General features: G+C 42.6%; 1 protein-coding gene across 1 annotated transcript in view; it reads right to left on the reverse strand.

Moving 5' to 3' along the window:
* Positions 1-26,546, reverse strand: part of WNK1 (WNK lysine deficient protein kinase 1) — a 149,602-nt gene that overhangs the window by 24,036 nt on the left and 99,020 nt on the right. Inside the window, exons 13-22 of the mRNA XM_054988948.1 lie at positions 25,709-26,179; positions 19,701-19,976; positions 18,973-19,070; positions 18,427-18,589; positions 17,847-17,963; positions 15,481-15,627; positions 12,793-12,850; positions 12,480-12,617; positions 10,371-11,797; positions 7,690-7,770 (exon numbers count right to left, since the gene is read on the reverse strand). Of these exons, the coding sequence (XP_054844923.1) occupies positions 7,690-7,770; positions 10,371-11,797; positions 12,480-12,617; positions 12,793-12,850; positions 15,481-15,627; positions 17,847-17,963; positions 18,427-18,589; positions 18,973-19,070; positions 19,701-19,976; positions 25,709-26,179 (2,976 nt within the window). The remainder of the gene's footprint in view (positions 1-7,689; positions 7,771-10,370; positions 11,798-12,479; positions 12,618-12,792; positions 12,851-15,480; positions 15,628-17,846; positions 17,964-18,426; positions 18,590-18,972; positions 19,071-19,700; positions 19,977-25,708; positions 26,180-26,546) is intronic.

The following is a 26,546-nucleotide window of genomic DNA, read 5'->3' on the forward strand; positions in this document are numbered from 1 at the left end:
TATGATGAGATGAAATTTTGCAACCAATATGCTAATTTATAATGCTACTATATAATTTATATGCTAATATATAAAATGGATTGAGGAAACATAACTGTATACTCCAAGACACACATGGGTTAACATTTCAGGATAAGACTGTTTTCTATATTCTAACTGTGAAATAAACTATTGTTTCCAAATTCAACAACATGAAGAAATGAGTACATAGTGAAATAAATGGACAAGATAAGTCTTCAGATAGGAGGGATTTTTGTATGAACAACTAGACTCCCCACCACCACCCTGCGCAGTCCCAAATACTCCCTTAAAATACTGTTCCTTGGGGAAAAGAGAACCCCAAGAAACTGCATGGGGGAAATCAGTGAAAATCATCACCTCTTTCCCTAGAAATCTTCCACTGAATCCAAGATATTATCTTGTGAATATTACAGCAAGTCAAGATTGGGACCTAAACAGTCTATAGTTCAACCTGGTATCCAAAACAGCTACTTTTAAACTACTAATCTGCACTGAAGTTCAGTTGAGAGTCTCTGAGTGAAAATAAAAGGAGTAAAAAAATATAGTGATACTATGGTGGGGGTCTGCTATAGACCACCAAGCCAGGCATAGGACTTGGATGAGAAACTCCTAGAACAAATTACACAATTCACAAAGAGACGAGACACAGTAGTCATGGGAGATTTCAATTACCCGGATATCGGTTGGAAGTCTAACTCTGCTAAAAATGAAAGGTCAAATAAATTCCTGACTTGTCTTGCTGACAACTTCATTTTTCAGAAAGTGAAGAGGGAAACAAGGCGTTCTACTATCCGAGACCTGATTCTCGCCAACAGGGAAGAACTGGTTGACGAGGTGAAAGCAGTGGGCACCCTGGGTAGCAGTGACCATGTAATTTTGGAATTTTACAGGCTTGAGGAAGGAAAAAGCTGTACCTAGTTAGACATATAGGCTGGATTTCAGGAAAGCAAATTTTAACAAACTGAAAACTATGCTGGGTAGAATCACATGGTCAGAGATACTTAAGAAGGGAGTTCAAGAGGGGTGGGAGTTTCTTGAAAGCAAAATATTGAAAGCACAATCACAAATGATTCCTATGAGAAGGAAAAACGGGAGGAGCTTAAAGAAGCCAAAGTGGCTCCATAAACAGCTTTCTAATGAAATGAGAAATAAGATTCATTTAGGAAATGGAAGGAGGGCCTTATAATCAAGGATGAATATAGACAAATAGCCAATGCTTGTAGGGAGAGCGTTAGAAAAGCTAAAGCTCAGTTTGAGTTTAGGCTAGCAAGAGATGCTAAAAACAACAAAAAAGGGTTCTTTGCTTATATTCAAAGTAAGAAAAAGAGCAAGGACATGGTAGGCCCATTGCAGGTACGGGAAAGTGAAATTTTAACAGGCTATGAAGAGAGGGCAGAACTGCTCAATTCCTACTTTTCCTCAGTCTTCTCCTGCGAGGGAGATGGTGCTCAGCATGGCAATAACAGAACACATGATGAGGGAAGAGAGTTACATCCTAGGAGCAACATAGGGGTCGTACATAAACACCTAGTTTCTTTAAATGAAAAAGTCCTCAGGGCCAGATGAGTTGCATCCAAGGGTATTAAAAGAACTTGCAAATGTAATTTCTGAGCCCCTGTCCATTATTTTTTAGAATATTTGGAGAACAGGTGAGGTGTCAGAAGATTGGAGGCGGGCAAATGTCCCCATCTTCAAGAAGGGGAAAAAGGAGGATCTGGGTAGGAGGACATCTATACCAGCTTGATGTCTATACCTGGAAAAGTTTTAGAACAAATCATCAGTCAGTCAGTCCTTGAGCATTTAGAAAGGATGGCTGTAATTACTAAGAGCCAGCATGGGTTTCTAAAGAACAAGTTATGTCGGACTAACTTTATCTCTTTTTTTGAGAAAGTTACTACCTTCCTAGATCAGGGGAATGCTGTCAACAAAGTTTATCTTGATTTCAGTAAGGCTTTTGATAAAGTTCCACATAATATCCTTGTTGACAAGTCGGTAAAATGTGGTTTGGATCATATTACTGTTAGGTGGATCTGTAATTGGTTGACAGATCGCACCCAAAGAGTGCTTGTAAATGGTTCCTTATCCTCTTGGAGAAGAGTGACAAGTGAAGTGCCTCTGGGATCAGTCCTGGGACCTGTTCTGTTCAACATTTTTATAAAAGATTTGAATAAAGGAATAGAGGGAATGCTGATTAAATCTGCAAATGATACTAAATTGGGAGGTGTAGAAAATACAGCAGAAGACAGTCAGGTATAGGATGATCTTGACAGGTTGCAAAACTGGACTAAAACAAATGAAATGAATTTCAACAGAGATAAATGTAAAGTTCTGCATTTAGGTAGGAAAAATCAAATGCATAATTATAGGATGGAGATACTTGTCTTGGCAGTAGGTGCAAAAAGGGTCTAGGGGTCATAGTAGACAATACACTGAACATCAATCATCAGTATGATGTGGTAGCTAAAAAGGCAAATGCGATTTTGGGCTGTATCAACAGAAGCATAGTGTCCAGATCACACAAAGTGATGCTATCACTCTACTCTGCTCTGGTTAAATCTCACCTAGAGTACTGTGTTCAGTTTGGGGCACTACAATTTCAGAAGGATATAGACAAGCTGGAATGTATCCAGAGGAGGGCAAAGAAGATGGTGAAGGGTCTGGAGATCAAGTCCTATGAGGAATAGTTGAAGGAGTTCGGTATGTTTAGCTTGAAAAGGAGATGACTGAGAGGTGATATGATAACCATCAAGTACTTGAAGGGCTGTCATATAGAGGATGGTGCGGAGTTGTTTTCTGCTGCCTCAGAAGGTCAGACCAGAACCAATGGGTTGAAATTAAATCAAAAGAGTTTTCAGCTAAACATCAGGAAGAACTTCCTGACAGTCAGAGTGATCCCTCAGTGGAACAGGCTTCCTTGGGAGGTGGTGGGCTCTCATTCTTTGGAGGATTTTAAGCAAAGGCTAGATGGCCATTTGACAGCAGTGCCGATTCTGTGAACCTAGGAAGATCATGAGAAGGAAAGCAAGAAGGGTTACATCAGTGCTTAGTTCTCGCAGCCCCTTCTTACATGCCCAGGGTAATGCCAATCGCCACTTTGGGGTAAGGAAGCAATTTTCCTCAGGCCAGTTAGGTTAGGGATCCTGATGGTGTTTTGCCATCTTCTGGGGATGCAGTAAGGGTCACTAGATGTGTGGTGGGGGGAGGTAACCATGCATTTTCTGCATCATGCAGCAGATTGGACTAGATGATCCTAGAGATCCCTTCCAACCCTATGATTCTATGATCTATGAAGTTACATTGTTAGATAAACAGCATGAGAGTTAAATAGCAAAAACGTAAACTACTCATACAGCAGTTAAGATGACAGCTCTCTTCAGTGCTGTCCACACAACTCATCCTCACCACACCACCATTTACAAATGCAAAAGTGGTTACTGTGTGGTGAATACACAAGACACTAGGTAATCAGTACAAAACCCCATTACACCTAGACCACTCCAACACCATTTGAGACATTATTCAAGTCGTATGACTTGGCCCTCACCCTCCATCAAGGGCAATATTTATACCAGGGGTATGCAAACTTTTTGGCCCAAGTGCCAAATGAAATGCAGTGCCTAGTAGCTATGAAGATGTTGGTGTGCTGGCAAACAAAAGAGGGAAGAAGAATGTTATCCTGGCAACAGATAGAGTCCCACTGGGGGGGGGGGCGGGCAGATGCACCTGCAAGTGCTTCACAGTCCAAGCACAATGCACAGTACACCCATAACTTCGGGGGCAGGGCTGCTGGTACTTTGTTTATTTAAAATTTTTTATATACCTGGCTTTTTTGTGAGCATCTCAGGACCCACTTCCTACAAGCAGGGCCAGAAAGAGCTCCAGTTGATGACATCACCACTCCCAGTCCCAAAAGGGCCCCAGAGCCTATTCCAAATTTATATAACCAGAGCAGCCAAATCCAATAATTTAGAAAGGGAAGGTATTAACCCCAGCAAAGTCTTTCAATCCCATCAATCTACTTCAGACACTAGAAAATACCTCCATGGATTGTTTTATTCCCAAGGGTTAAATCTCTCACAATTTTCCTAAGCTAAAGAACTAAAAGTAAGAATCTGATTCTAACAACACAACTCTACTGCAATCAGCACACACCACCCAAATGTGCCTCCTCCAGAATTCCATATGCCCTTAGAGGGCACAAGCAAGCCAATTTGCCCTCTTCCTCTCCATCTAGCCACCCCTGAACCATCTCAACATGGATAGTCCTCATGGAGGATTATCCTCAGATCACATGCAAGAGTGTCTCCTATGACAGACACTCAACTATGAATTTTAGTTATTTGAAAGAATTATGTACATCTTCAATACCCATCAATTTGTAGCAGAAGTAGTAATGCGATGTGCCACCTGGCAAGAAATGTAGCAGCTAGAAAATCAGGATCTCTTCCCCAACTGTGCCACATCTACTTATCTGTACAGCACATGAAGCACTGTTAGCACTGTCATAAAGTAATAATAGTAACTAGGGGTGTGCAATTCATTATTCCCAAGCCAAATATATACCTGAAAAATACTTGTTCAGTATTATTCAGGTACATTATTTGGGTATATTTGGATAAACTAGTATTTACATTCCTGAATAATCCAGATATATTCAGGAATATCTAGGTATTTCATTTTGAAGGTTATATATTCTGGATATTCAAATCCGAAAAATATCTAATTTTTTTTAGCACGCTAATAGTAACAAAAATGGAAAATTCATGCAGAAATGAAGATACACAATTAGATCTCACACAATCTCATTATTATCCCATGTTTCCTCCAAGGATATCAGGACAGTTTACATAGTTTTTCCTTCTCTTCCAGTTTATCCTCAGGACTATCTCTACTTCAGGGAAAGGTTGTGGTTCAGTGGTGGAGCATCTGCTTTGTATACAGAAGGTCTGTGAGACAATCCCCAGCATCTCCAATTAAAAGGACCAGGTAAGAAGTGATCGGGAAGACCTTTGCCTGAATTCCTGGAGAGCCGCTGCTAGTCTGAATAGACAATACTGAATTTGATGGACTAATGGTCTGATTCAGGACAAGCCAGTTTCATGTTTGATGTGTTCATGTGACATTCAGGTAAATTAGATCGAATGTGTGTAAACTGATTCAAGATCATCCAGTGAGTTTCATGTTTGAAGGGGAAGTTGAACCTCATTTTCCCTTTAATTTGTATAATTTATTTTGGGTTTTTTCGAGACACACCAAGTCATGATTAGACATGGGCACGAACAGCAATACGAATGAAAAAAAACCCACGAACAGCCTGTTCATCTGTTCGCAAATGGGCTGTTCGTGAGTCCCCATTCCAAACGAATAGGTGGTCATCGCAAGCCTCATTCGTTGTGTTCGGCCGCTGTTCGGGAAGCCAGACACTCAGGTGCCTTCAATCAATTCCCCTGGCAACGGCAAAGACTGAACTCTGTCTGAATTCCTTCTGACTTTCCTTCTGGCTTTAACCCTTCAGCTTCCAGCAGACAGTCCAGTTTTTGACACTCAGAAGAGAAGACAGCAACGGGGGGGACCCATGGATCATACCTTTCCCAGGCTGCAATATCTCTGAAACTTGGGGGGTTCTTCAGAGGACAATGTCCCCTGCAAATTTGGTGGGTATTGGACATTGGGAAGGTCAGTTTTGTAACCCCTCAAAGTAGCCTCCAACAGGCAGTACAGTTTTTGCCACTGTGAAGAGAAAATGACAGCAAAGGGGGCGGTGCCAGCTCTCCCAGTGCGAGAGGGATGGAGAGAATCTCTCCGTCTTGCTGGCACCGGGAAGGAGCAGCCCCGTGGTGACGGCCCTGCCCACTGTCAAAGGGACAAGGAGATTCTCGTCTCTCTGACAGCGGGCAGAAGCTGCCCTGCAGCAGCACCGAGTCTGCCCACTGCCAGAGGGACCAGGGGAGTCTCTCCTCGTCCCTCTGACAGTGGGCAGAAGTGGCCCCATGGCGGCGGCAGCTCTGCCCGCTGTCAGAAGGATGAGGAGATTCTCCTTGTCTCTTTGACAGCGGGCAGAAGCAGCCCCACGGCGGCACCAACTCTGCCCACTGTCAGAGGGACCAGGGGAGTCTCTCCTCGTCTCTCTGATAGCGGGCAGAAACGGCCCTGCGGCGGCACTGGCTCTGCCCACTGTCAGAGGGATGAGATTATCCTCGTCCCTCTGACAGCAGGAAGAAGCGTCCCCATGGCGGCACTGTCTCTGCCTGCTGTCAGAGGAACAAGTAGATTCTCCTTGTCTCTTTGACAGCGGGCAGAAGCAGCCCCACGGCGGCACCAGCTCTGCCCACTGTCAGAGGGACCAGGGGAGACTCTCCTCGTCCCTCTGACAGCGGGAAGAAGTGGCCCCGTGGCAGCACCATCTCTGCCCGCTGTCAGAGGGACCAGGGGAGTCTCTCCTCGTCCCTCTGACAGCGGGCAGAAGTGGCCCCATGGCGGCACCGTCTCTGCCCGCTGTCAGAGGGACGGGGCGAGCCTCCTCATCCCTCTGACAGCGGGCAGAAGCAGCCTGTGGCGCCAGCTCTGCCCACTGTCCATCTCTCCGTCCCTCTCACACCCGACAGCAGCAGCCCGGCAGCGCTGGGGTGGGGCAGGGGGTGGGGGCTGGGGGGTGTTTAAAGGGCCCTGCCCCTTGCACGTGGCAGGAAAGGGCCCTTTAAACTATCAGCTTGCAGGCAGCAAAGGGGAATCCCCCCTGCCACCTACCAGCTGATAGTTTAAAGGGATCTTTAAAGGGCCACGAACACAAACACCGAACATGTTTGTTAAGGGGACATGTTCTGTTCTGTTCGTTGTTCGTGGATGGCAACAAACAAAGAACAGGGTGTTCAGAATTTTTTTCCCGTTCATGCCCTTGTCTAGTCATGATTATAGCATGACAACACTGATGCTATGAGATGTTATGATTCTCTGTGAACCAGCGTGGGCTGGATGACACACTAAATTTGGCTTCTTAGGTATCACCACAACCAAGATAGAATAGGAAACAAATCACAATGCAACGCACCAAGTATCACAAAAGGTAGGTGAAAATGTGTTATACAACAGCTGTGTATACACATGTCATATTTACTGTGCCTTTTAAAATTATTTTTCAGGAGCTTATACCAGAGAAATGGCTGTGATCACTTACAATCCAGAGGAAGGATTAATATCCTGCTCTAATGCACTTGGGCCAGTATAATTATTTGTTATACCAATGTAAAAAGTTTAGCTTTTGAACAAGAAGTGTTACACTTCAGGTTAAGCCCTTCCTAGATAGCTGGCAATTGCAGCAGAGAGAGGATCCCATGCACTGAACACAAACTGAAAACACCCATTTTTTAAAGTGAGTAATATGCTATTCTCAAGTATTGGAACAATTTAAGAGAACCAAGTGCTACCCACAGCAGCCATAAACTTGACCTTTAAGAGTTACACAGCTGCCTTGTATTACTATGGTGGATCTGAAACACAGGGCATAGCATTCCAAAAGTAGCATCTAAATTAGAAACCTATTTGTTACAGAGATTATATAGGAAAAGGTTGCTCAGTAAAAAGGTCTAGAAGGAAACATCATGCAGTAGAGTTTAATTTGAACATGCTCTTTGAAAAGGAAAAAAAGAGAAGCAGATAGCCATGTAGCACCTGAGTTAGTGAAGGTCCTGGAAAAGGTGGCAGCTGCTCACTGGGTGGAGTGCCAGCTGGAAGTTCAGAACCTACTGGTGCCTATGAATAATGGACATGAAACTCAAGTTCAGTCACAGAACAGAAGAATCATACATCATCACATTGATTAGAAGTATTTTGCCTAAGGCAGGTTCAATAACGAAGAACACTGTTTAATCTTTAAAGAAGTAGAAGTGTGCAAAAGGTCCTCATTTTTTTCAACTTTTATTGATTCCTTGCTAAGAGGTTCGTATAGATCCCCTCAACCTACTGATAGTGGAATCTTGGCAACTTCGCAAACCCAGAGTGCAGCTGCAGTTGCTACTGGAGATAGATCAGACTCACTCCAGATTTAAAGGCAATCTAAAAACCAGGAAACCAGACTAAGGGCTTTCCCAGGATTAAAGCAATACTTGCTCTGACATACCAGCACTACTAAGAGTCACTTCACATATTACTTTTTCCTACTCAAGAACATCTCTATGTATGTTGTCTTGAGGAGAGCACTATCAGTGTGGTACTGCACTCTGTCTCACAGACAAACAGGACAGAAAAGCAATGTATGAAGCAGCCCCAATAATTTTTCTTAAGCTTTTTATAGCTGTCTTCTCCACAACAATTAAGCATTTTAAACTAATGCTGATACCTCAACTACTAACATAGTACTGAATTCTCCTTTGTATACCATGATTATAGTAGAAATTTTACAGAAATAGTATGATTTTTTCACATTATATTTGTTAAGGTATTCATACTTGCCCTGACCTGGATAGTCCTTGGATGGGAGACCACCAAGGACGTCTAGGGTAGCCATGCAGAGGCAGACAATGGCAAACCACCTCTGAATGTCTCTTGCCTTGAAAACCCTACGGGGTAACCATAAGTTGGCTGCGACTTGATGTAAAAAAATAATAATAAATCATGCTTAAAAGTTAGAACCCCATTATTTTCTACAAGAGCATTTGTCACCTTTATTGCTTAAACTCTACACACCTTTCAACTCAATCTTGAAGGTGGATAAGGTCTGGAGCAAGTAACTATCCTTCCAAACAAGTAGCTTGTAATATGCCACTGGTTCAAGTCAATCTGTGATGCCCACGTAGTCTCAGTGGACTACTTGTATTTGTGGCCTATACCTGTTGCCTTGTATTACTTGTAATACACAGCTGCCTTGTATTACTATGGTGGATCTGAAACTCAGGGCATAGCATTCCAAAAGTAGCTATGATTGTTTAACTGTATTTGTAAGACTCCGCACTAGGACCTGCACCAAGGCAAGGAGGAACTGAGCTGGATTACCAGGAAATGGTTAGACTTAAAAGCAGCACAATAGGGCACAATTCATTTAACTGAGCCTGAAGTGTTGCCTTCGTATGATATTTATCAGTAAATATGAAAGAACTGAAGATCACCACTACCTCTACTTTTACATACCTGTCAACATTTGCTTATATTTTAAAGACTGCTCATTTTTTTTGGCTGCAACTTGTACAATTATAGTTCTTTCCCTAACACCAATATTAGTGGCATAATTCATGTTTTTCATGTAAATAGTGCAAATACACTGCAAATGCAAGCCTTCTTGTGTTGAAAAACTGGCCCTTTAGATCCATGAGGAGTCAAGTTTATTCAGTCTCATGCTCCTTCGATCTATAATTGCTACAGGTAAGCTCAGTTCTTAAGCCACACGCCGCTGGGGCTTTGCTCAAGTCAAACAACATGACTTCCTCTGCATCTCATGCTCTCAGGACTACTAATATTAGGATCTTTGCAAAAGGAGCAACAGGGAAGTTGTGTAACAGTTCACCTGAGGCATAACAAAGTTGCAGTCAGCTGGCTTGGTCTGGTCTCAGACTCCATTAGCTAAACCAAAGCAACAGTCTAGGCTACACTATGCTTTTACCAATATGAACCATGGGGCTCTTGTCATATCTATTTGTTGAGACAAGACTGCCCCTATTTCCTTATCTCTAATCACCTGAGAAGCCCTGACCTGAATAGCCCAGGTGAGCCTGATTCCGTCAGAACTCAGAAGCTAAGCAGGGTCACCCTTGGTTAGTAATTGGAAGGGGGACCTCCAATGAAGACCAGGGTTGCAGAGGCAGGCAATGGCAAACCACCTCTGTTAGTCTCATGCCATGAAAACCCTGCCAGGGGTTGCCATAAGTCAGCCATGACTTGAGGGCACTCTCCACCACCAATCACCTGGGGAACAACTTTTTGAGCAAGTGTTCATGCTACCTGTTACAGCTTACAAAAATTGCGCAAATATGACTGACTTGGTGTCCTATAAGCGAAGAAGATGCAACAACTGTTATTTCCGTTTCCCTTAGGCTTCTGTCTTAATAGCCACAATATACATGAGGAAAGTTTTAGTTTCCCCTATTCTTTTCCAAGAGAAAAATATGAGCAGCACAGTCAAGATAAAAATGCTATTTTATATATTGGAGATGTTATATATTATTTTGCTTCTTTTACATATAGTGAGAAAATATGACATGGAAAACAGTATTGCCAAAGAAGTACACACCAACGCCCACAGAGAAAGAAGAGCTGTAACAGCTGTAACAATCCTCGATCAAGGAAGTCACGTATAAACACTAGGTTATCCTTTTCAGACAATATATTTTAACATAAACTGATAAGAACATTTTTCTTACCGGTACCCTGCTAAGAGGTGGCTTTGAAGGAGGGGTCCCTGGTTTAGTTGTTCCTGGTGCAATGGCACATGCTGCTGGGACACAGCTGACCGGGGTACCGGCTTGAACAGGTGTAGCAAGAGGTGTCATAACAGGTAAACCTGTTGGACCGAGCAACAAGGTGGCTGGTGGTACACTAGCGCTTGCAACAGGTGCTACAGGTTTTGTAGGTGCAACAGCAGTTGTTGGCAAGCCAGGCATGACGGTTGTCTCCACTGTTAATGACGTCTCCAGAGACACAGATGGATGTGCTGCTCCAGCAGCACCATGTTCACTGAAGAGTGATCGTAGTTTTTCTTCCAGGGTTTTTATGTCATCTATGCCAGGTGCTTTGGGTTGAGAGTCAGCATCTGCTTCCAGACAGTGGGTATGAGGTTGATTGGGTAATGGAGCTGGTTGAGGCTGACTATGTATTAAAGTTTGCTGCACTACAGGCACATTAGCTACTGGGTGTGCCTGTGGCAAAATGCCAGGTAAAGGAACCTGGGGTAATACTGGAGTAGAGACTGCACCTGCTACTGGGGCTAGGACAGAGGAGGTAACTGCCAGTGGGATAGGAAGAGACTGTACCACAGCAGACTGAGACACAGAATTAGACATACTTGATGCTATTGCAGACGGCAAAGTTACCGAAACAGGCAAGGCCATCTCACCTGGCTTGTCTGATAACAGCTTACTCTCTGATTTTGGGTGCAATATGTTTACAGCCACCATTTCTGCTAGGCTAGGAACAGAGCTACTAGTGTTCAGTTGTGAAGACTGTGAAACCATGCTCTGTGCCAAAGACACTGGTGCAGATGTCTGAGATGCTGCCGGAAGAGCAGTACCAACCTGCTGACCTGTAACAGACTGTGTCATGGTTCCTGATATAGTAACACTAGACCCTGTTGTTCCAGCTTGTGGCAATGTTAGAGAAGCAGGGGTACTAACACTAGGGACAACTTCTCCAATTGAAGAAGCTACCTGGGATGCTGTTGATGAAAAAGAAGGTGCGCTGATACTGGAAACCACTCCACTAACTAACTGTAGCCCAGAATGCAACACTGGGGGTGGGGAATTTGAGCCAGATAGTTCTTCACCTGAAGGAAGCCCAGCAGTCATTTTTTCTACTGGCTGTGTGCTAACAGACTGAGTTGCTGGTAAAGAAACGCTAATGTTGGAAGGAAGTGACACTGAAGAAACAGTGACTGGTGCTGATGGTAGTGGCCCAATCTCACTTGTACTGAGAGATGGAAAAGACGGTATGGCCTGGTTAAAAACCGGGGGGGCCGTGCTTGGTCCTTCTGTCACTGGCCCATGCTTGAGCTCTGAGAATGCTTGCTGCAGACTGAGTGATGATGCAGAGTGAGAGAGGTTCATCCCAGGGCCATGAGATGGAGAAGCAACAACTGAGAAGGAAGAAATAAAGAATCACCTTTCTCTGAAGGAATTTATTGAAGTTCACGCAAGACCAAGTTCAATATTTGCTAGCACAGCAGAAGATTTGCACCCCCATTTTCATTCTTTCAGAATGTCCCCTACTTCCCTAAAATCTGAGAAACGTTAATTGAAGCAGCAAAGTCCCATCGTGTTACAAGGCTCCACTGTTTTCAGTGATTCCAGCAACACATTCAGTTCCCAGACTACAGAGGATTACATTAAGTATTTATTTTTTTAATAAGCCTTTCTACTTAAAAAAAGAAGTTTCAGGACAGCTAACATATAAATATTAAATATATTTGGCCAGCTTCTAAAAATTACTGGAAGCAAGAAATCAATGTGCATAGCAGCAGATGATTGCAGGAAAAGGTCAGGACTCGAGTAGGAAAACGGGCTTTCCTGAAGTTTATACCCCAGGACCTACACAAAAGGCACCAAATGGTCACACTACTAACACATTACTCGCCAAATCAATTGTCAGTTTCACCCTGAGATTGAAAACAGCTTATGCTACAGCAATGCAGAATGAAAGATCCTTGCTACTGTATATTAAACAAACACAGTTTAATTAGGTTTATGCCACAAAGCTGTATTCACCAGCATTCTGTTAGATTTAGTAGCAGCTTCTGCTGGGAACAGTGGTTAACTCACCAATATCAGAAAGTTCATTTTCTGATGGGGCGGAAGTAAAAAATTTCTGTTCTCGTAACCTACTCTCTGGAACAGGACTGACAATAAACCGTCTTCCAGCAGAATGGACAACCTGAGTTAATGAGCTAGGAGGAACACCTAAAAGAAAAAAATAACAGAAAACACAAGTTGTGGTTGTGTAAAATCTTATTGAACCCAAGACAACATGCTGTAAGGACCAAGCACTCTGGAATTCACCCAGGTGGTACTGGTGTTACTATGGGGTTAAAACCAACCACATACAAAACTACAAGATAATTTGTGAAAGGCTTACCTATTCTCTGTGGCATGGAAGACACAGGATCTGGCTGCTTGAAGTCTCCATCCAATTTCTGCAACCAACAAAGATAATTTTGCAGCATAATCCCAGTATCAGGGAACAGAGACATCAATGAATATGCAGACATGCCACAACTGAAACAAAAAATGCTTTCTACAACCTTACTCTAGCCTGGAAGATGGCTTCCTACCTCAACATGGCTGACCTGGCCACCTGGATCCATGTTATGGTAACATCAAGAATTGACTATTGTAATGCACTTTACATAGGAGACTCCAATTGGTACAAAACACTGCAGCTCAGCTGTTATCAGGAGCAAGCAGGAGCATGAATATCACTCGCACCCTACAATCACTCCATTGGCTACCTATCAGTTACCGTGCTCAGTTCAAGGTATTGGTTATCACATACGAAGCTCTTCACAGCCTTGGTCCAGCATACCTACGGGACTGTCTCTATCTCTGTTTCTCCACAACAGCTTCGCTCATCTGAACAGGGTCTCTTACAGGTGCCACCCTACACATGGGTGACATCAACAGCTGCCTGTACACATGCATTCTCTGTGGTGGCCCCTACCCTCTGGAACAATCTGCCTGAGAGGTCAGGAGAGCCCCCGCTCTTCTGTCTTTCTGCAAATGATGCAAAACTGAATTATTCAAAAGGGCTTTTTACTCAGATAGGAAGGCTGTATTGTAGGGAGGGAGTCTCAGATGCTTTACTAACAAGTTAGGAACCATAGACTTCATCACTATGTTGCCTTACATACTATCTGTTGCTTTAATTATGTACTCCCATGTGCTACCTGTGCATCAAGTATGATCCTACTGTGTCGTTATAAGTTGTCTAATGTCAGTCCTAGAATTGTTTATGCTCTGTTTCAGCATTTCTTCAACACTGTATTGGATTCTTGCTAATGTTATGTCTTTGTAAACTTGTATTTATTTATCATATGGCATTGTTTATGGAAATGTCCCTTATATTGATTGTACTAATCTCACACTATGTAATCTGCCTTGAGTCTCAGTGAGAAAGTTGGACTATATATGACATTAATAAATAAACAAAAATTTGCATCCTACTATTCCACTAAGCCAAATTTAGTCTCCCCCTCCCCAGCTTTCCTTTGGAAAAGGCTCTACCCCCATAAGAAGTCTCCTTGTGCTGCAGGAAGGTTCCACACCTAGCTGAGCGGAATGACATGATCCACTGTTTATCAGAAAAAACTGCAAACTTGTCTAGCTACTTGTCATATAACATATGCACACACACACACACACACACACTGTTCCAAATACCATGTCCTTACAGCTGTCATGCATGGACTATACATGGTAGGAGATGGTGGAAGAGAACAATTTAATTCCCCCCTCAAAAAAAATTCGTATTTTTCTGCATACTTAGAGAATTCTCCAAGTAAGCTGAAACTCATATCTGGCTTGGAAGTGGCTTGGTTTTGCTGCTTTCATGACTGACATGGGGGCCACTTTACTATTAGATATTTTGTAAAGTATTCTATTATAAATTGCCTTGAGAATATTTGACAGAGAAAGCATACAAGCAAAAAACATAGTATTTACTTGAGCACTTAAATATCTAGCACTGTACAAAAAAGGAAGAAATGAAGAAAGAAAGAAAGAAAGAAAGAAAGAAAGAAAGAAAGAAAGAAAGAAAGAAAGAAAGAAAGAAAGAAAGAAAGAAAGAAAGAGGAAAAGAAATCAAGATAACATTAGAAGATGTTTGAAGATGATGTTACATTTTCAGGAAATCAGTTCAGGACAGATGAAAGAGAATACTTCTTTAAAACAATGAGTAATTAACCTGTGGAATGCACTGGCAGTGGCGGTTGTGATGTCCATGAGCATAGATGGCTTTAAAAGAGGATTAAACAGAGTCATGGAGGAAAGGTCCATTAATGGGAGGCTGCAGCAGGGGAGGGGACCTTGGTCTATGCCCTGATTGCCCTCCAAGGCAGCTGGCTGGCTGCTCTATGAAACAGGATGCTGGACTAGATGGACATTTGGTCTGATACAACAGGTTTTTTATGGTAAGAAGGAGATGATGAAGAAATACAGTGGTTAAAACAGGCAGAAAAATGTAATACGATCTGCAGAGGTTATAGACAAGTAACAATTAAAGGGGAGGCAGAGCCCCCCAGCAAAGCACGGCAGAAGTCCAAACCCCAAAATAATGAAATTGTCCCATGGATTTTACAATGCTGGGTGATTTTGGAAATACTCAAGACTAAAAGACCAAAAACCCAGGACACTGGGGTTGGAGTCATCCATTTTTTCCAGTAAATTTTGCCCAATTCTCCTCTTTACTACAGCTCTGCGTTCCCCCTCGCCCTCATGGCTTTTGTCATTGCAGATTCCATGTTCCCCACCATAGCCGTTTTGGGTGGTGAAATGGGACACCCCCTCCTTCTTTACCAAAAACTGGTTCAATCCGACCCATTTTGACAGAACAGGGTGACAATAAGGAACAATGAAATATTGTCTAGATGGAAAAATGGTATCAAGAAATAAAAGAGGAAGAGGTTAGATGTTCAGTTTGAGATGGTACACCTTTCCTGATGGAACTGCTTGGCGCGAAAAAAAAGTTGAACTCAGTGACAGAACAGAGAAAAAGTTCTGTGCTGGACGTTTTGAAACATGACTGCATGCACAGAAACAAAATCCTTACCTGGGTTTGCATACTGTCCATGCTTTGATCACCTTCTGGCTCACCACTGGCATCCTCACTGAGCATTTCATCTGCTTTTTCTATGATCTCACGCACCTGCTCAACAAACGATTCTCTCTCTGTTGCCAAAATAAATTCATTTTGTACCTGCATACAAAAACGTAAGTGAATAACTATAACAGCCTTCATATTTGTCCCTTAATAATGATGTCATTAATAATAATGATGTCATTTCCAAATGGAGTCCCATTAAGCCAGATTTCGAACTCAGCTTATACATTCACTCAACATTATAAACCTTGCCTAAGCTCAGTTATAATAAACATACACACATGTCCATGTGTCACCAAATTTAGAGATTCTAAGTGTAATATGTTACCTAATATTCCCACCTCGTGTAAAATTCATTCTTTTCTTTGGCTAGCCAATAGACATGGGCACGAAACAAAATACGAATCAAATTTTGTGATGAATTGGGCCGATTTGTTTCATGAAATGCATTTTCTGGGGCCGTGGTTTTCACGAAATTCATGACTTTTTTGGCCGATTCGTGAATGATTCGTGATGCCAGACAGGCTGGCGCCGATCCACTGATTCCCTAGGCAACATAGGCCTGGAATGTCTGCAGGCCTTTTGTTGCCATTGGAAACCCGAATCTTAGCCCACATAACTTTGATAGGCAGCTCTCCCTGCCAACTAGAGACCTTCCATTCTGCTATGTACAGCAAGGAGCAGGGGGGTTAATCCCCTAGGCAACTGAGCAATGGGCCTTCTGTAGCCATGGGAACACCAATCTCATCCCTCCAAAGCCTGTTAGGCGAGTCTGTATGCAAATCAGAGACATCTTGTTCTGCTTTATGTGAGCATTTCTTATATAAGGCACAGCTCTCTGCCTTGTGCTTTTCAGTTCCAGTAGACAGAGGGAGAGGGAGGACCTGTTGCTGGGATTTGGAGTGAAAGAGTGGAATTGGGAGCTTCTGGCTGGATTTGCTGCTGCTTTAAAAGAGACTGAAAAGCCTCTTTCTTTTTTTCAGTTCTTGGCCTTGCTGGGAAGGTTGTTGGGTGAGGGTGCCTTCTTTCCTCCACGCCACCCAACCCCAGTCTCAGGGCATTGCCTGGCTCTGGGGCCTAGCTTGTCTGAGGCCTACCTTTTTTTTCTTTAATTTTCTTTGCTTATTTTCTTATTTAGAGCATTTGTTCTTGCTGACATGTTGGGAGAGGGTGGGTGGAGGAGAGCCTGCTGAAGTCTCCCTGCGAGTTTGGCATCTCTGGGTATGAAGGGGGCCATTGAAGTGCCCTGGGTTCAGACAAATCACAAAACTAATGAATCGTTTCGCGAAATGGGACGATTTCGTGAAAGTTCATGATTCGTGGAATGTGACAAAACGCTTGTTTCATTTTTTTCACCGTTTTGTGCCCATCTCTACTAGCTAATTTTCTTATCTGGATCCCTGTCCTTGAGTCCAATGTATTTCAAAACAAGTTTAAATGAAAAGAATCTGGTTGAAGGGAAGAAGCTGATCCACATGTTTTATCAGCTTGACTCTGGCAAATACCGGCCTAAATACAGCAACTTTTGACATATCTAGACTACAAGCTATCAGTGTAACTGGCCAAACCAAATTATGTACCACAAGAAAACCACTGGAGGAAGATACTCAATGCAGCAGGCCAGTAAATCTGTTACGGTTAGAGGTGTGCACCTGAAAAATATTCCAGTTTCCTGGAAAAAGTTTCGGGGGGGAAACCCGAAATCCGAAGCGGCATGCCTCTTCAGATTCGGGTTTCTAAGTCACTTCGGTATACTCCATAAAGATTCGGAGCATACGGAAGTGACAGGGAGGGGGAGGCCCCCCACCCCTAAACTCCCACCCCACCCTTTAACCCCATCCCTCCACCCCCACCCCACTTACCTGGTCAGGCTCCAGCTGCCAATGCCGCGCTGGCCAGCTGGCCGGCGGAGGCCTCCTGTGCCGCAGCCACGCAGCCGGCAGAGAGAGCTTTCCCTGCCACCATCACTGAGCAGCCGTGGCCAGCCGGCAGAGAGGGCTGCGGGCCTCCTCCTCCAGCCGGTGCCAGGTAAGTGGGCGTGGGAAGGTAAGGGTGGGGGGTGGAAAAGTGTAAAGGGCCCTGCCACTTGCGAAAAGGCCCTTCAAACTTAACCCCTGGAGCCCCCGAAGCATTACAAAAACTTCGGGAAGCTTTGATTCGGTATTTCAGAAATGGGGCCAGCAAGCTAGCCCCGATTTGGAAATACGAAGCTTTCCAAATCAGGGCCCGATTCGGGTATTTTACCCAAATCAGATACCCAAAGCGCATTCCCCTAGTTACAATTACTAATCCGTGTTAAAATCTGAATTGCTCACCATGATAATGGCTATTTCCTCTGGGTTGTCTCCATCCAAGTCAAATTTGAAAGTAACCATTTTTCTATTGTGTGTCTCCAGCTGGCACTCCACAACCCGATCTCCTTTGTTCGAAACCTAGAAAACACAATGCTGATCTTCAAGATGAAAAGAAAACAGAGAAAATAATGTCTGTGGAAGGGCTGGAAGCAGTACAGAGATAGGAAACTACCCAATAGAAAACAGATTTAAGAGAATTATTCTAGTTTCAAGGCCTTTCAAAATCTGCCCAATGAGATTTCAGTCCTTTTCCCCATAATGAAAGGTGTTGAAAATACAGTAAAGGGTGAAGAAATTCAGAATTCTGTCTTCAAAGTACAAATGTGATGTGATATGAGGGCATCTTTAACACACACACATTTTCTTGTTTTCAAAGAGGGAATTTGATGCTGACAGCGCAACAGAAGTTGTATGGCTCTACTAAACCAAAAATAGAATTAAGGTAGAAAACTGCAGACTAGGAATATTAATTTATATTAAGTAATCAAGAGAATAGATTTGTGTATTGAAAACACTGGAACCAACAAATCAGGTAACTCACATTGAGAATTCTTAGTTTTGGACGTGTAGTCTTCTCATGGCGAGAACGGCTCCGTACTGACTTCCGATAGTGTCGTTTTGTGGTCCTCCCTTCATGTCTCCCACCAGATGCTGGAACACTCTCATTGCCATCACTTAAGCCTGAAGCAACATCTGAATGGGCACTGAAAAAAGCCAACACAGGCAATTCCCCCCAAAAAACGTTTAAAGATTATCTCGCATTTTGGACCACTCTCAAAAAGTCAAGCATCTGGAGTAAACAGCATGTGAAAGAAACATTCTACCACAACATGCAATTAAAATCATGATTACATGTATACCTTCTGAAATGGACTACAGTTTTGTAAACATTACTAAACATCTGTCATGTATATTAAACAGTTTATGAGACACACTTCTTGAATGACCAAGAACAGCACAGCTCTTCCTTGATAAAGTGCTCCAACAGATCATGACCTGATTACGTGTTAAATTAGGAGAAATTAACATAATCAATTTCTCCACTACCACAAACATTCAAATTCCAATGTAGTAGTTCACTACTGACCTGTCTATTGAGGAAACCAATGAGGTTGACTGTGAAGGCTGTTGCTGTACTGGTGGCTGGGGCTCGAAGGTTGTAGCCTGACAGACTCCAGATGTATTCTGCAAATATAAAGCTTTTCCTTCAAGCCTCTTAATAAGGTGCTCCTTCAATTTCCCCACACTCCCCCCTCCATCTACTAACTAAAAGCTGCAAAGCACTCTATTTAGATCAATTGCTTAAAAGCAATTAAATCAGTTCAAATTTTTTAACCCAAGAACTCTCATGCAAATCTGAAACAGGTTGCTTGGTGGAAGTCAACTACTTTATCTCCTAGACGGTGACACTACAACTTGCCATGCAACCAGAAATCTTACTAGCAGAATGTGCAGAGAAGCCAATGCAGAGTGCAAAGACCATTCATCTCTTTCCCAGCAACAGCAGGGCTGTAGGGAACAGATCTGAGAAGAGGTTTTCAGTTACTATCAACAGTAGCATCAATATAAAGGTTGATATTACTAGCCAGAAGAGAAGTGCTAGCAAGTGCTCTGAATCTGGGAGGCCCACTCACTTCCCAACAGCATAACCAGTGGCAACAAGGTTTCCACATTGGCATCACATTCTGCTGTAAGAGAAATTCATTTTGAAGATTAGCATACAATTTTCAACAGGGTTCCAAATATGGAAGTGGATACATGCCCTAAAGTTTGGTTTTCCAAACACATACTTCAACATACAGATGATCTATTTACCTCTAATGCTGATTTCTGTGAGGATGCAGAGAAAACCTGCTGAGCTAAACAGGTAACAGGCTGTGGAACTTGAACCTGTCCTCCTAGACCACCCAAAGGAACTAAATTCTGTTCCATATAAGGCTGTACTACTGCAGCAAGACAGCCTGGTTGAGGCAAAGCATCTGTGGGTAAGGGAGGGGATAGTACTGCAGAAGGGAGGCAAGCAGAGGCCACAGAAGAAGGAGCAATATTTGAGTCTCCTGTATACTGCACTGGTAGCCGAGGTGAGAAGCCCTATGACAAATGAGGAAGCCAAGTTAGTGCGTTTTAGGGTAACTTGGGGAGAACAGTATGAAACAGAAGGGGATAGGGAAAATCCACGACAAGTTGAAAAGGAATTTTTCCCGTGACATTCTTAGATGTCTTTTCAGAGCTTCCAGAGCACCTTATTTTAAGAGGAATGGAACAGAGTGCCATAGAGCCATCTCCACCTCCTAAACCATCATGCAGTCCAGAACAGTGTAGCATGCAAATAAATGGTGGCTGAATTAATGGGACCTGTGTGGGGAGAAAGTTCTCAACCTACTACTAAGGAGACACTGAGGTAGAAAATAAGAACTGACAAGCTGAATAGATCCCACTCAGATATGTAGCAACAGGGCATTCCCTCATCCAATATTCTTATCCTTTATCTTTTCAGAGTATATAAAGTACAGAGAGACTATGACAAACAGAATTTTCTTCGCTACGGTTCACAGAGCACAAGTTGTAATAACACATGCACCTTGTGCACTGTGGTGAAAAATAGTATGAATGGAAGGGTAAGCCCCTACTCATCTTGTTAAATGATCTGTATTATGAGACAACTGAAAGTTTGCCTTTGGGACAGTTAGAAATTAATAGCTGGCCAACATTCCAAAACCTCATCCCTGATATTTGGAGATCTCACAGCTTGCCCCATCAATTTGTTTGAAGTCCACCTTACATTCAAGCATGATCTGCCATCTACTGATTTGATAAGGCAGGTGAAACCAGAAAGAGGCTGCCTCGGTACTGAGAGCACAAACTCAAAAGTGGAAAAACCACACCAGCGGCTTTGAACTAAAGAATATCCCAGTAATATTAATATTTTTCTTATTTTCTGTTAGACTTCAGATGTATGTGAATAAAGTGCAAAGTGATGAATAATAAATCACAGTATTAAATATTTCACATCCATAGAAGTCATACAAAATGTAGTTCATTCCATAAGTACTATTCCAACAAAGCTAAATTTCTTTATCAAAAGCATTGCCCATCCATACTAGAGGTGTGCGATTCGGGAATCAGATTTGGGGGGGAAACCCGAATCTGGCCCGATTTGTAAAGATTTGGTATTTCCGAATTGGGGCCAGCATTCAGAAATACCGAAGCAAAACTTTCCAAAGTGATTTGGGTAGCTTCAGAAAGCTTCGGGAGCAGCCAGCAGCACTTTGCTGGCTGCTTGCATTGCAAATTCAATGTTTCATGCTCGTTGAAGGGGGGAGGGGGGAGAAGGAGTGAGTGATTCACTACAACCTCCTCCTTCCACCTCCCATCTTGTAAAAATAGGCAGGAAGCTTGAAAGCAGAAGTTTGCAAAGTTGCTCGCAAACAGCAAGACAAGCGTTTTCAGAGATTCCCGCCTATTTTCCTGAATAGGAGAGGTAAGGAGGGGTGACTAGAAGGACAAGGGGGAGGAGGGAGGGAGATCAGAGAAGGGAGGGGGGAGTTAGGCACGTCCAATCCTGCAGCAGCATTCTCCTTCCAGCCAATGGGATTCTCTGGAAGGAGAGTGCCTTTTTTGAAATGCTGCAGTGTTTTAAATTGGAGCCTTGCCTTTTAGCAAGCTTCCATTTTTCCCTGGCCTAGAAAGAGACATTAGAGACTATCTGGATTCTGTTTCTGTGGTGGCCTGGGACTTGGCTGGCCTTCTGATGGACTCATTTGGATTCTGGACTGCAAGAACTGGATTCCCTGGTGACTGACTGACTCACTGCTGGACTTCAGGAAACCGGTAAGAGTCAGTCACTGACTAACTGAGTTTTCTCTTTGTGGGGCACTGTAAATGCGTGTTTGTGTCTTTAAATGCTTGGTGTAGTATAGATGAAGAGTAGGGTTGAAAGAGAGGGATGAGTGAGTGATACGACTGGTTGATGATAGAGTGTGGGCGGAGTGAATGCAGTTTTAGACTGAGGGTAGAGAAAAAAGTCAGGGCAAGAGAGGCAAGCTGTGTGTAGCCTGAGCTTGTTTATGTTGTCTGAGAGAAATATGACCTATGTGGAAACCTGAACTGTGTTGTTTGTGAAAGAACATTCAGTCAGGGAAAAGCAGGCAAACAGTGTGTGCGCCTGAGAAAAGGTCTTACTTGTAATTGAGAAATTAATATCAAAAACAGGCAAAATGTGTGTGAAGCCTGAGAGAAGATCTGTGAGACTGATTTTAAGTAACTTTAAGAATTTAGAACTACTCTTTTGAAACCATCAAGCTTAAGAAATAATAGGAAACCGATACGCTTCTTATAAAAATAAAAGTTCACTTTGTTTTTTTTATATCCCAAAGTATCTATCATTCCTATCCTCAGGGCCACACAGTACCACGAAAAAGCCTGACCCTTGGGCATGTTACTAAAAGGAGAAATTTAAGTTATTCTGGAATTTAATTCCTAGTGGCAGCAATCTACCAAGAGGGGGCAAGAATAAAAGGCTTAAAGACCAAATTTACCCAAGAGAAAGAAAGGGTCGTAACAGGTACCTTCTTTGGGGGGCTATAACATGGCTCCCCAAAGTCCAATCGTTCTGAAACTTGGGGGGGTCATTAGAGGAGAGTTAGGAGAGGGTCCCCATCAAGTTTGGTATTATTCAGAAAGAAAATGCCCCCCCAGGCCCCCGGAAAGCCGGGAGCATGGTCCCTACTGAAAATAACTGTCATGTCTGTATCGCTGAGTAATTCAATCTCTGAGTAATTCTACGGACATATATATGTAAATGATTGGATTTCTGAATAAAACCATTTAACCAAGAGCTTGGACTTCTTGTTGCAATGGTACAGGGACCTGTCTACCATATCCTGTCATCCATAGCCTGACGTTGTATGATTTCTTTTCTTAAACTGACTGGGATGTAGAGTTTATTCCTCCTGTACCAGTGGCCACCTTCCTCCTGTTTCAGCTTGGCTTTGGGCACATTTCCCCCCTCCTTTTCAGTTTCCGCTTTTACTCTCTCCCCCCATTCTGAGAGATCAGGTTTTGTGCTGCTTTGTGTTTTTGCAGTTTGGCTGCGTGTCATCACCGCTCCTCCTAATTGGGATGGTGAGAAGACTGTATCAATTACCTCCTCCTTCTGGCGGTTGTGTTGGGGCATGCGCGAAAGTGTGTCCGCCAGGAAATTTGATCGGCCGGGGAGGTACTTCAATGTGAAGTTGAATTTAGAGAAGAATTCCACCCACCTTAACTGTTTAGCGTTCAGTCTATGGGGGGTGCGTAGTGCCTCTAAGTTTTTGTGATCAGTCCATACTACAACCCCTGGCTCCCAAAAACCTGGAGATTTGGGAGAATGGTGGATCAACTTAACTTCCCAATGGGAAGTGATACAAGAGACTTTAAAGAAAGCTAAAGAGGACTATAAAAAGTTTGCTGACAGGAAACGTTCTGAACAATGGCAGCTGCAACCAGGAGATTTTGTGTACATCTCCACAAAAAATATTAAGGGAGAACAACCCAGTAAAAAACTAGGGTTAAAATACCTAGGACCTTTTCCTGTAAAAAGAGTAATAACTGATGTCACTGTGGAAATAGAGCTTCCCAAAAATTTAAAACAAATCTACACAACATTTCATTTCAGCCTTTTGGAAAAAGTTCCCCCACCAGATGAATGGCATCCAGAAAAGGGAGCTCCTCATCCAACATTAGTGGATGGCCAGATCCACTATGAAGTAGAAGAAATTCTAGACTCTAAAATCAAACATAATAAACTTTATTACTTAATCAGGTGGAAGGTCTTTGATGAATCTTCCAGAGAATGGGTAAAGCAATCTCATGAAAATGCTCAAAGACTAATTTCAAAATTTCACAAACGTTATCCTGACAAATCTGGCCCCTGAGGGGGAGGTCAATGTTTGGGGAGGCAGAAATGTCATGTTTGTACCCCTACATCCATGCCATTGTTCTATGTGTTGAGCCATTGCTAATGATGTACCTTGATTTCATTTTGCAAATAATCTAATCATCATTTTCGTTTCTCTAGCAGCCTGTGAACACAGCTGTCTTATCTCTTTTCTTTGAAGCTCACAGAAGTGACCTTGTACTGTCTGAAATGTTACAGTTTACTCTCATGCATTCCCAGACCCTTTCCCATGCAAACCTGTGGTCTAGGTGGGAGGGGGGAAATGAGTGGGTATTTAGAGTTGTACTTTCTTCAAGTTTCTATTCCTATCAAGGAAGCATGTACTGCTTAGATACTTTCTTGCCTTTGAGTAATTCTATGGACATATGTATGGAAATGATTGGATTTCTGAATAAAACCATTTAACCAAGAGCTTGGACTTCTTGTTGCAATGGTACAGGGACCTGTCTACCATATCCTGTCATCCATTGCCTGACAATAACAGTTGAATCTTTCCTAATCATACCTGAAGCGGCCTGAATAGAGATTTTCTTTATTGCTTTATTCCAAATTTATTCTGATTCGGAAATACCGAAGGGGGAAACCCGAATATTACTGGTAGTGCACCCCCCTAGTCCATACATAGATAAATGTTCATTGGAGCATAGTTGTTGTTTTCCTTATTCTTTGCTTTTTTCAGTGTGTCATGGAGGACCCCAGCAGTATCCGTCCCACAAATCTAGGTAAATGAAAAGCTTATATCCAAGGAGTAAATCTGTATTCACCAATATTTATCTTCTCTCTACAGGCAGGACCCCTCTGGAGGGCACAGACAACTGTCTGTACACCCCCTGCCCAACAGGGGGCTGGCTATTCAACCCACACATTTCATGCAAAACTTTCTCAAGGGCATCAATATTTTGGCCCAATCCTTCCTTATATCTGTAATAATAATATCTGTAATAATAAAAATATTTACTCAAACTCCATCCTTTGATCTCACTTTATCATTATAAACTACACCATTGCACTAGCTTACCAAGTAGTAGACTTCAACTCCATTTTAGTAACTCACTCAAACCAAATGGCCAAACGTTCCACCTCACTTCAGTCATCAATATATAAACCCCAATGACATGTAAGAGACGCGCAATTAAAGATACAGTACATATGAACTTTCTCATAGAGAACAGTAAATACATTTACACAGTCAATGTTATACAGTCATTTTAACAGAATACAGGACAGATTCAAATCATTATTTAATCCATATGGGTTTGTTTGTTTTTTTAACAAAAAACAGGACAGATTCAGATCATTATTTAATACAGTTGGTATAAGGCTATCAAGGGTGTGAATCCAATATGCTTCTTTATCTATGTATGGACAGCCAAAGCTTTTGATATAGAAATTTAGCTTTGTTGGAATAGTACTTATGGAATGAACTGACTTTTGTATGAATTTTATGGACGTGATATATTTAACTGTGCTTTATCATCACCTTGCACTTTATTCACATATATCTAAAGTCTAACAGAAAATAAGAAAAATATATTGATATACATTACTGAGAAATTCTTTAGTTCAAAGCCTCTGGTGTGGTTTTTCCACTTTTGAATTTGAATTTGAATTTGTGATTTGATAATGCATTCTGTAATACTTTACCAGCTGGTAACTGCCAACATGTTAGGCATTGCTCTTCCAATATAAATCTTCAATGTCAAAAAATCGAGCTACCAATAAAACTGTTTTAAATTAAACCTTATACTTGTGCACTTAAAAAAACCATTTGGTCTATCTGCTCCCCTTCTAAACTAGGAAGGCAAACAACACTGCCCAAGTCTCTTAGCCAAGTCCGAAGCCAGTAAAACTGCAATGAGGATTTTTTACTTGACTGCCACAATACCTGGTACACAGCATCTGTAGATGGAAGTGGCACTTCAGTTTGTCCAAGAGTGGCTGGCAATCCCACGGACTGAACAGCTGGCTGTAGAAGCTGTGGGAGAACCTGGCTGGACAGTTGAGCCACCGGCTGAAGTAGAGTTGGAATCTGGCTAGGGACAACAGTTGAGCCCACAGGAATAGCAGCTGCTGCTGCAGATGTAGCCAGGGTGAGCAAAGGCTGGTTAATACCAGCTGCCATAGAGATGGGTAGAGACTGGAAGCCAGGTTGAGCCACTGATGCGTGAGGTGTGGCTATGGGCAGCTGAGAGACTGAGAATTGTGAAAGAAGGGGAGCTTGTAGTGGCTGCCCCATAGGGAGAAAGTGAGAGCCAATTGGCATAACTGGGGCAACTGAAGGCTGAGGAAGAGGAGGAGTGGCAATAGGTAACTGTGGTTCACCTTGGATGATCGGCACTTGCTGGGAAACAGGAAGCTGAGAAGGTAAAGAAAAACAGACTTAGGAAGTAAGGTTGCAAGAAGCAGATTTTTAATGTATTAGCCAAAGAAACAAATGTTATCACAGCCAACAGGCGTCGTATGTAAGAAAATACATCTGGCAGAGTGGCTGGAAAGACTATTTTTAATTAGCATTTTTGTAGTACCTTTTTAGACCAAAGGCAGATGTCAAAACAGATCAACATGGTAAGAATACTAATGTGACATCAGTGTACAGAGAGAGAGTTTAATTGTCCAGCTTTGATTTGTACAGTCATTCCAAATGGGAATAAGCTGGATGCCTCTAATCATATTTCAGTCTGGTCATTTGTGGATAGCAATCCATAAGGAAAAATGAAAAGCCG

The sequence above is a fragment of the Eublepharis macularius genome, chromosome 9, assembly GCF_028583425.1.
Source record: "Eublepharis macularius isolate TG4126 chromosome 9, MPM_Emac_v1.0, whole genome shotgun sequence".
NCBI lineage: Eukaryota > Metazoa > Chordata > Lepidosauria > Squamata > Eublepharidae > Eublepharis > Eublepharis macularius.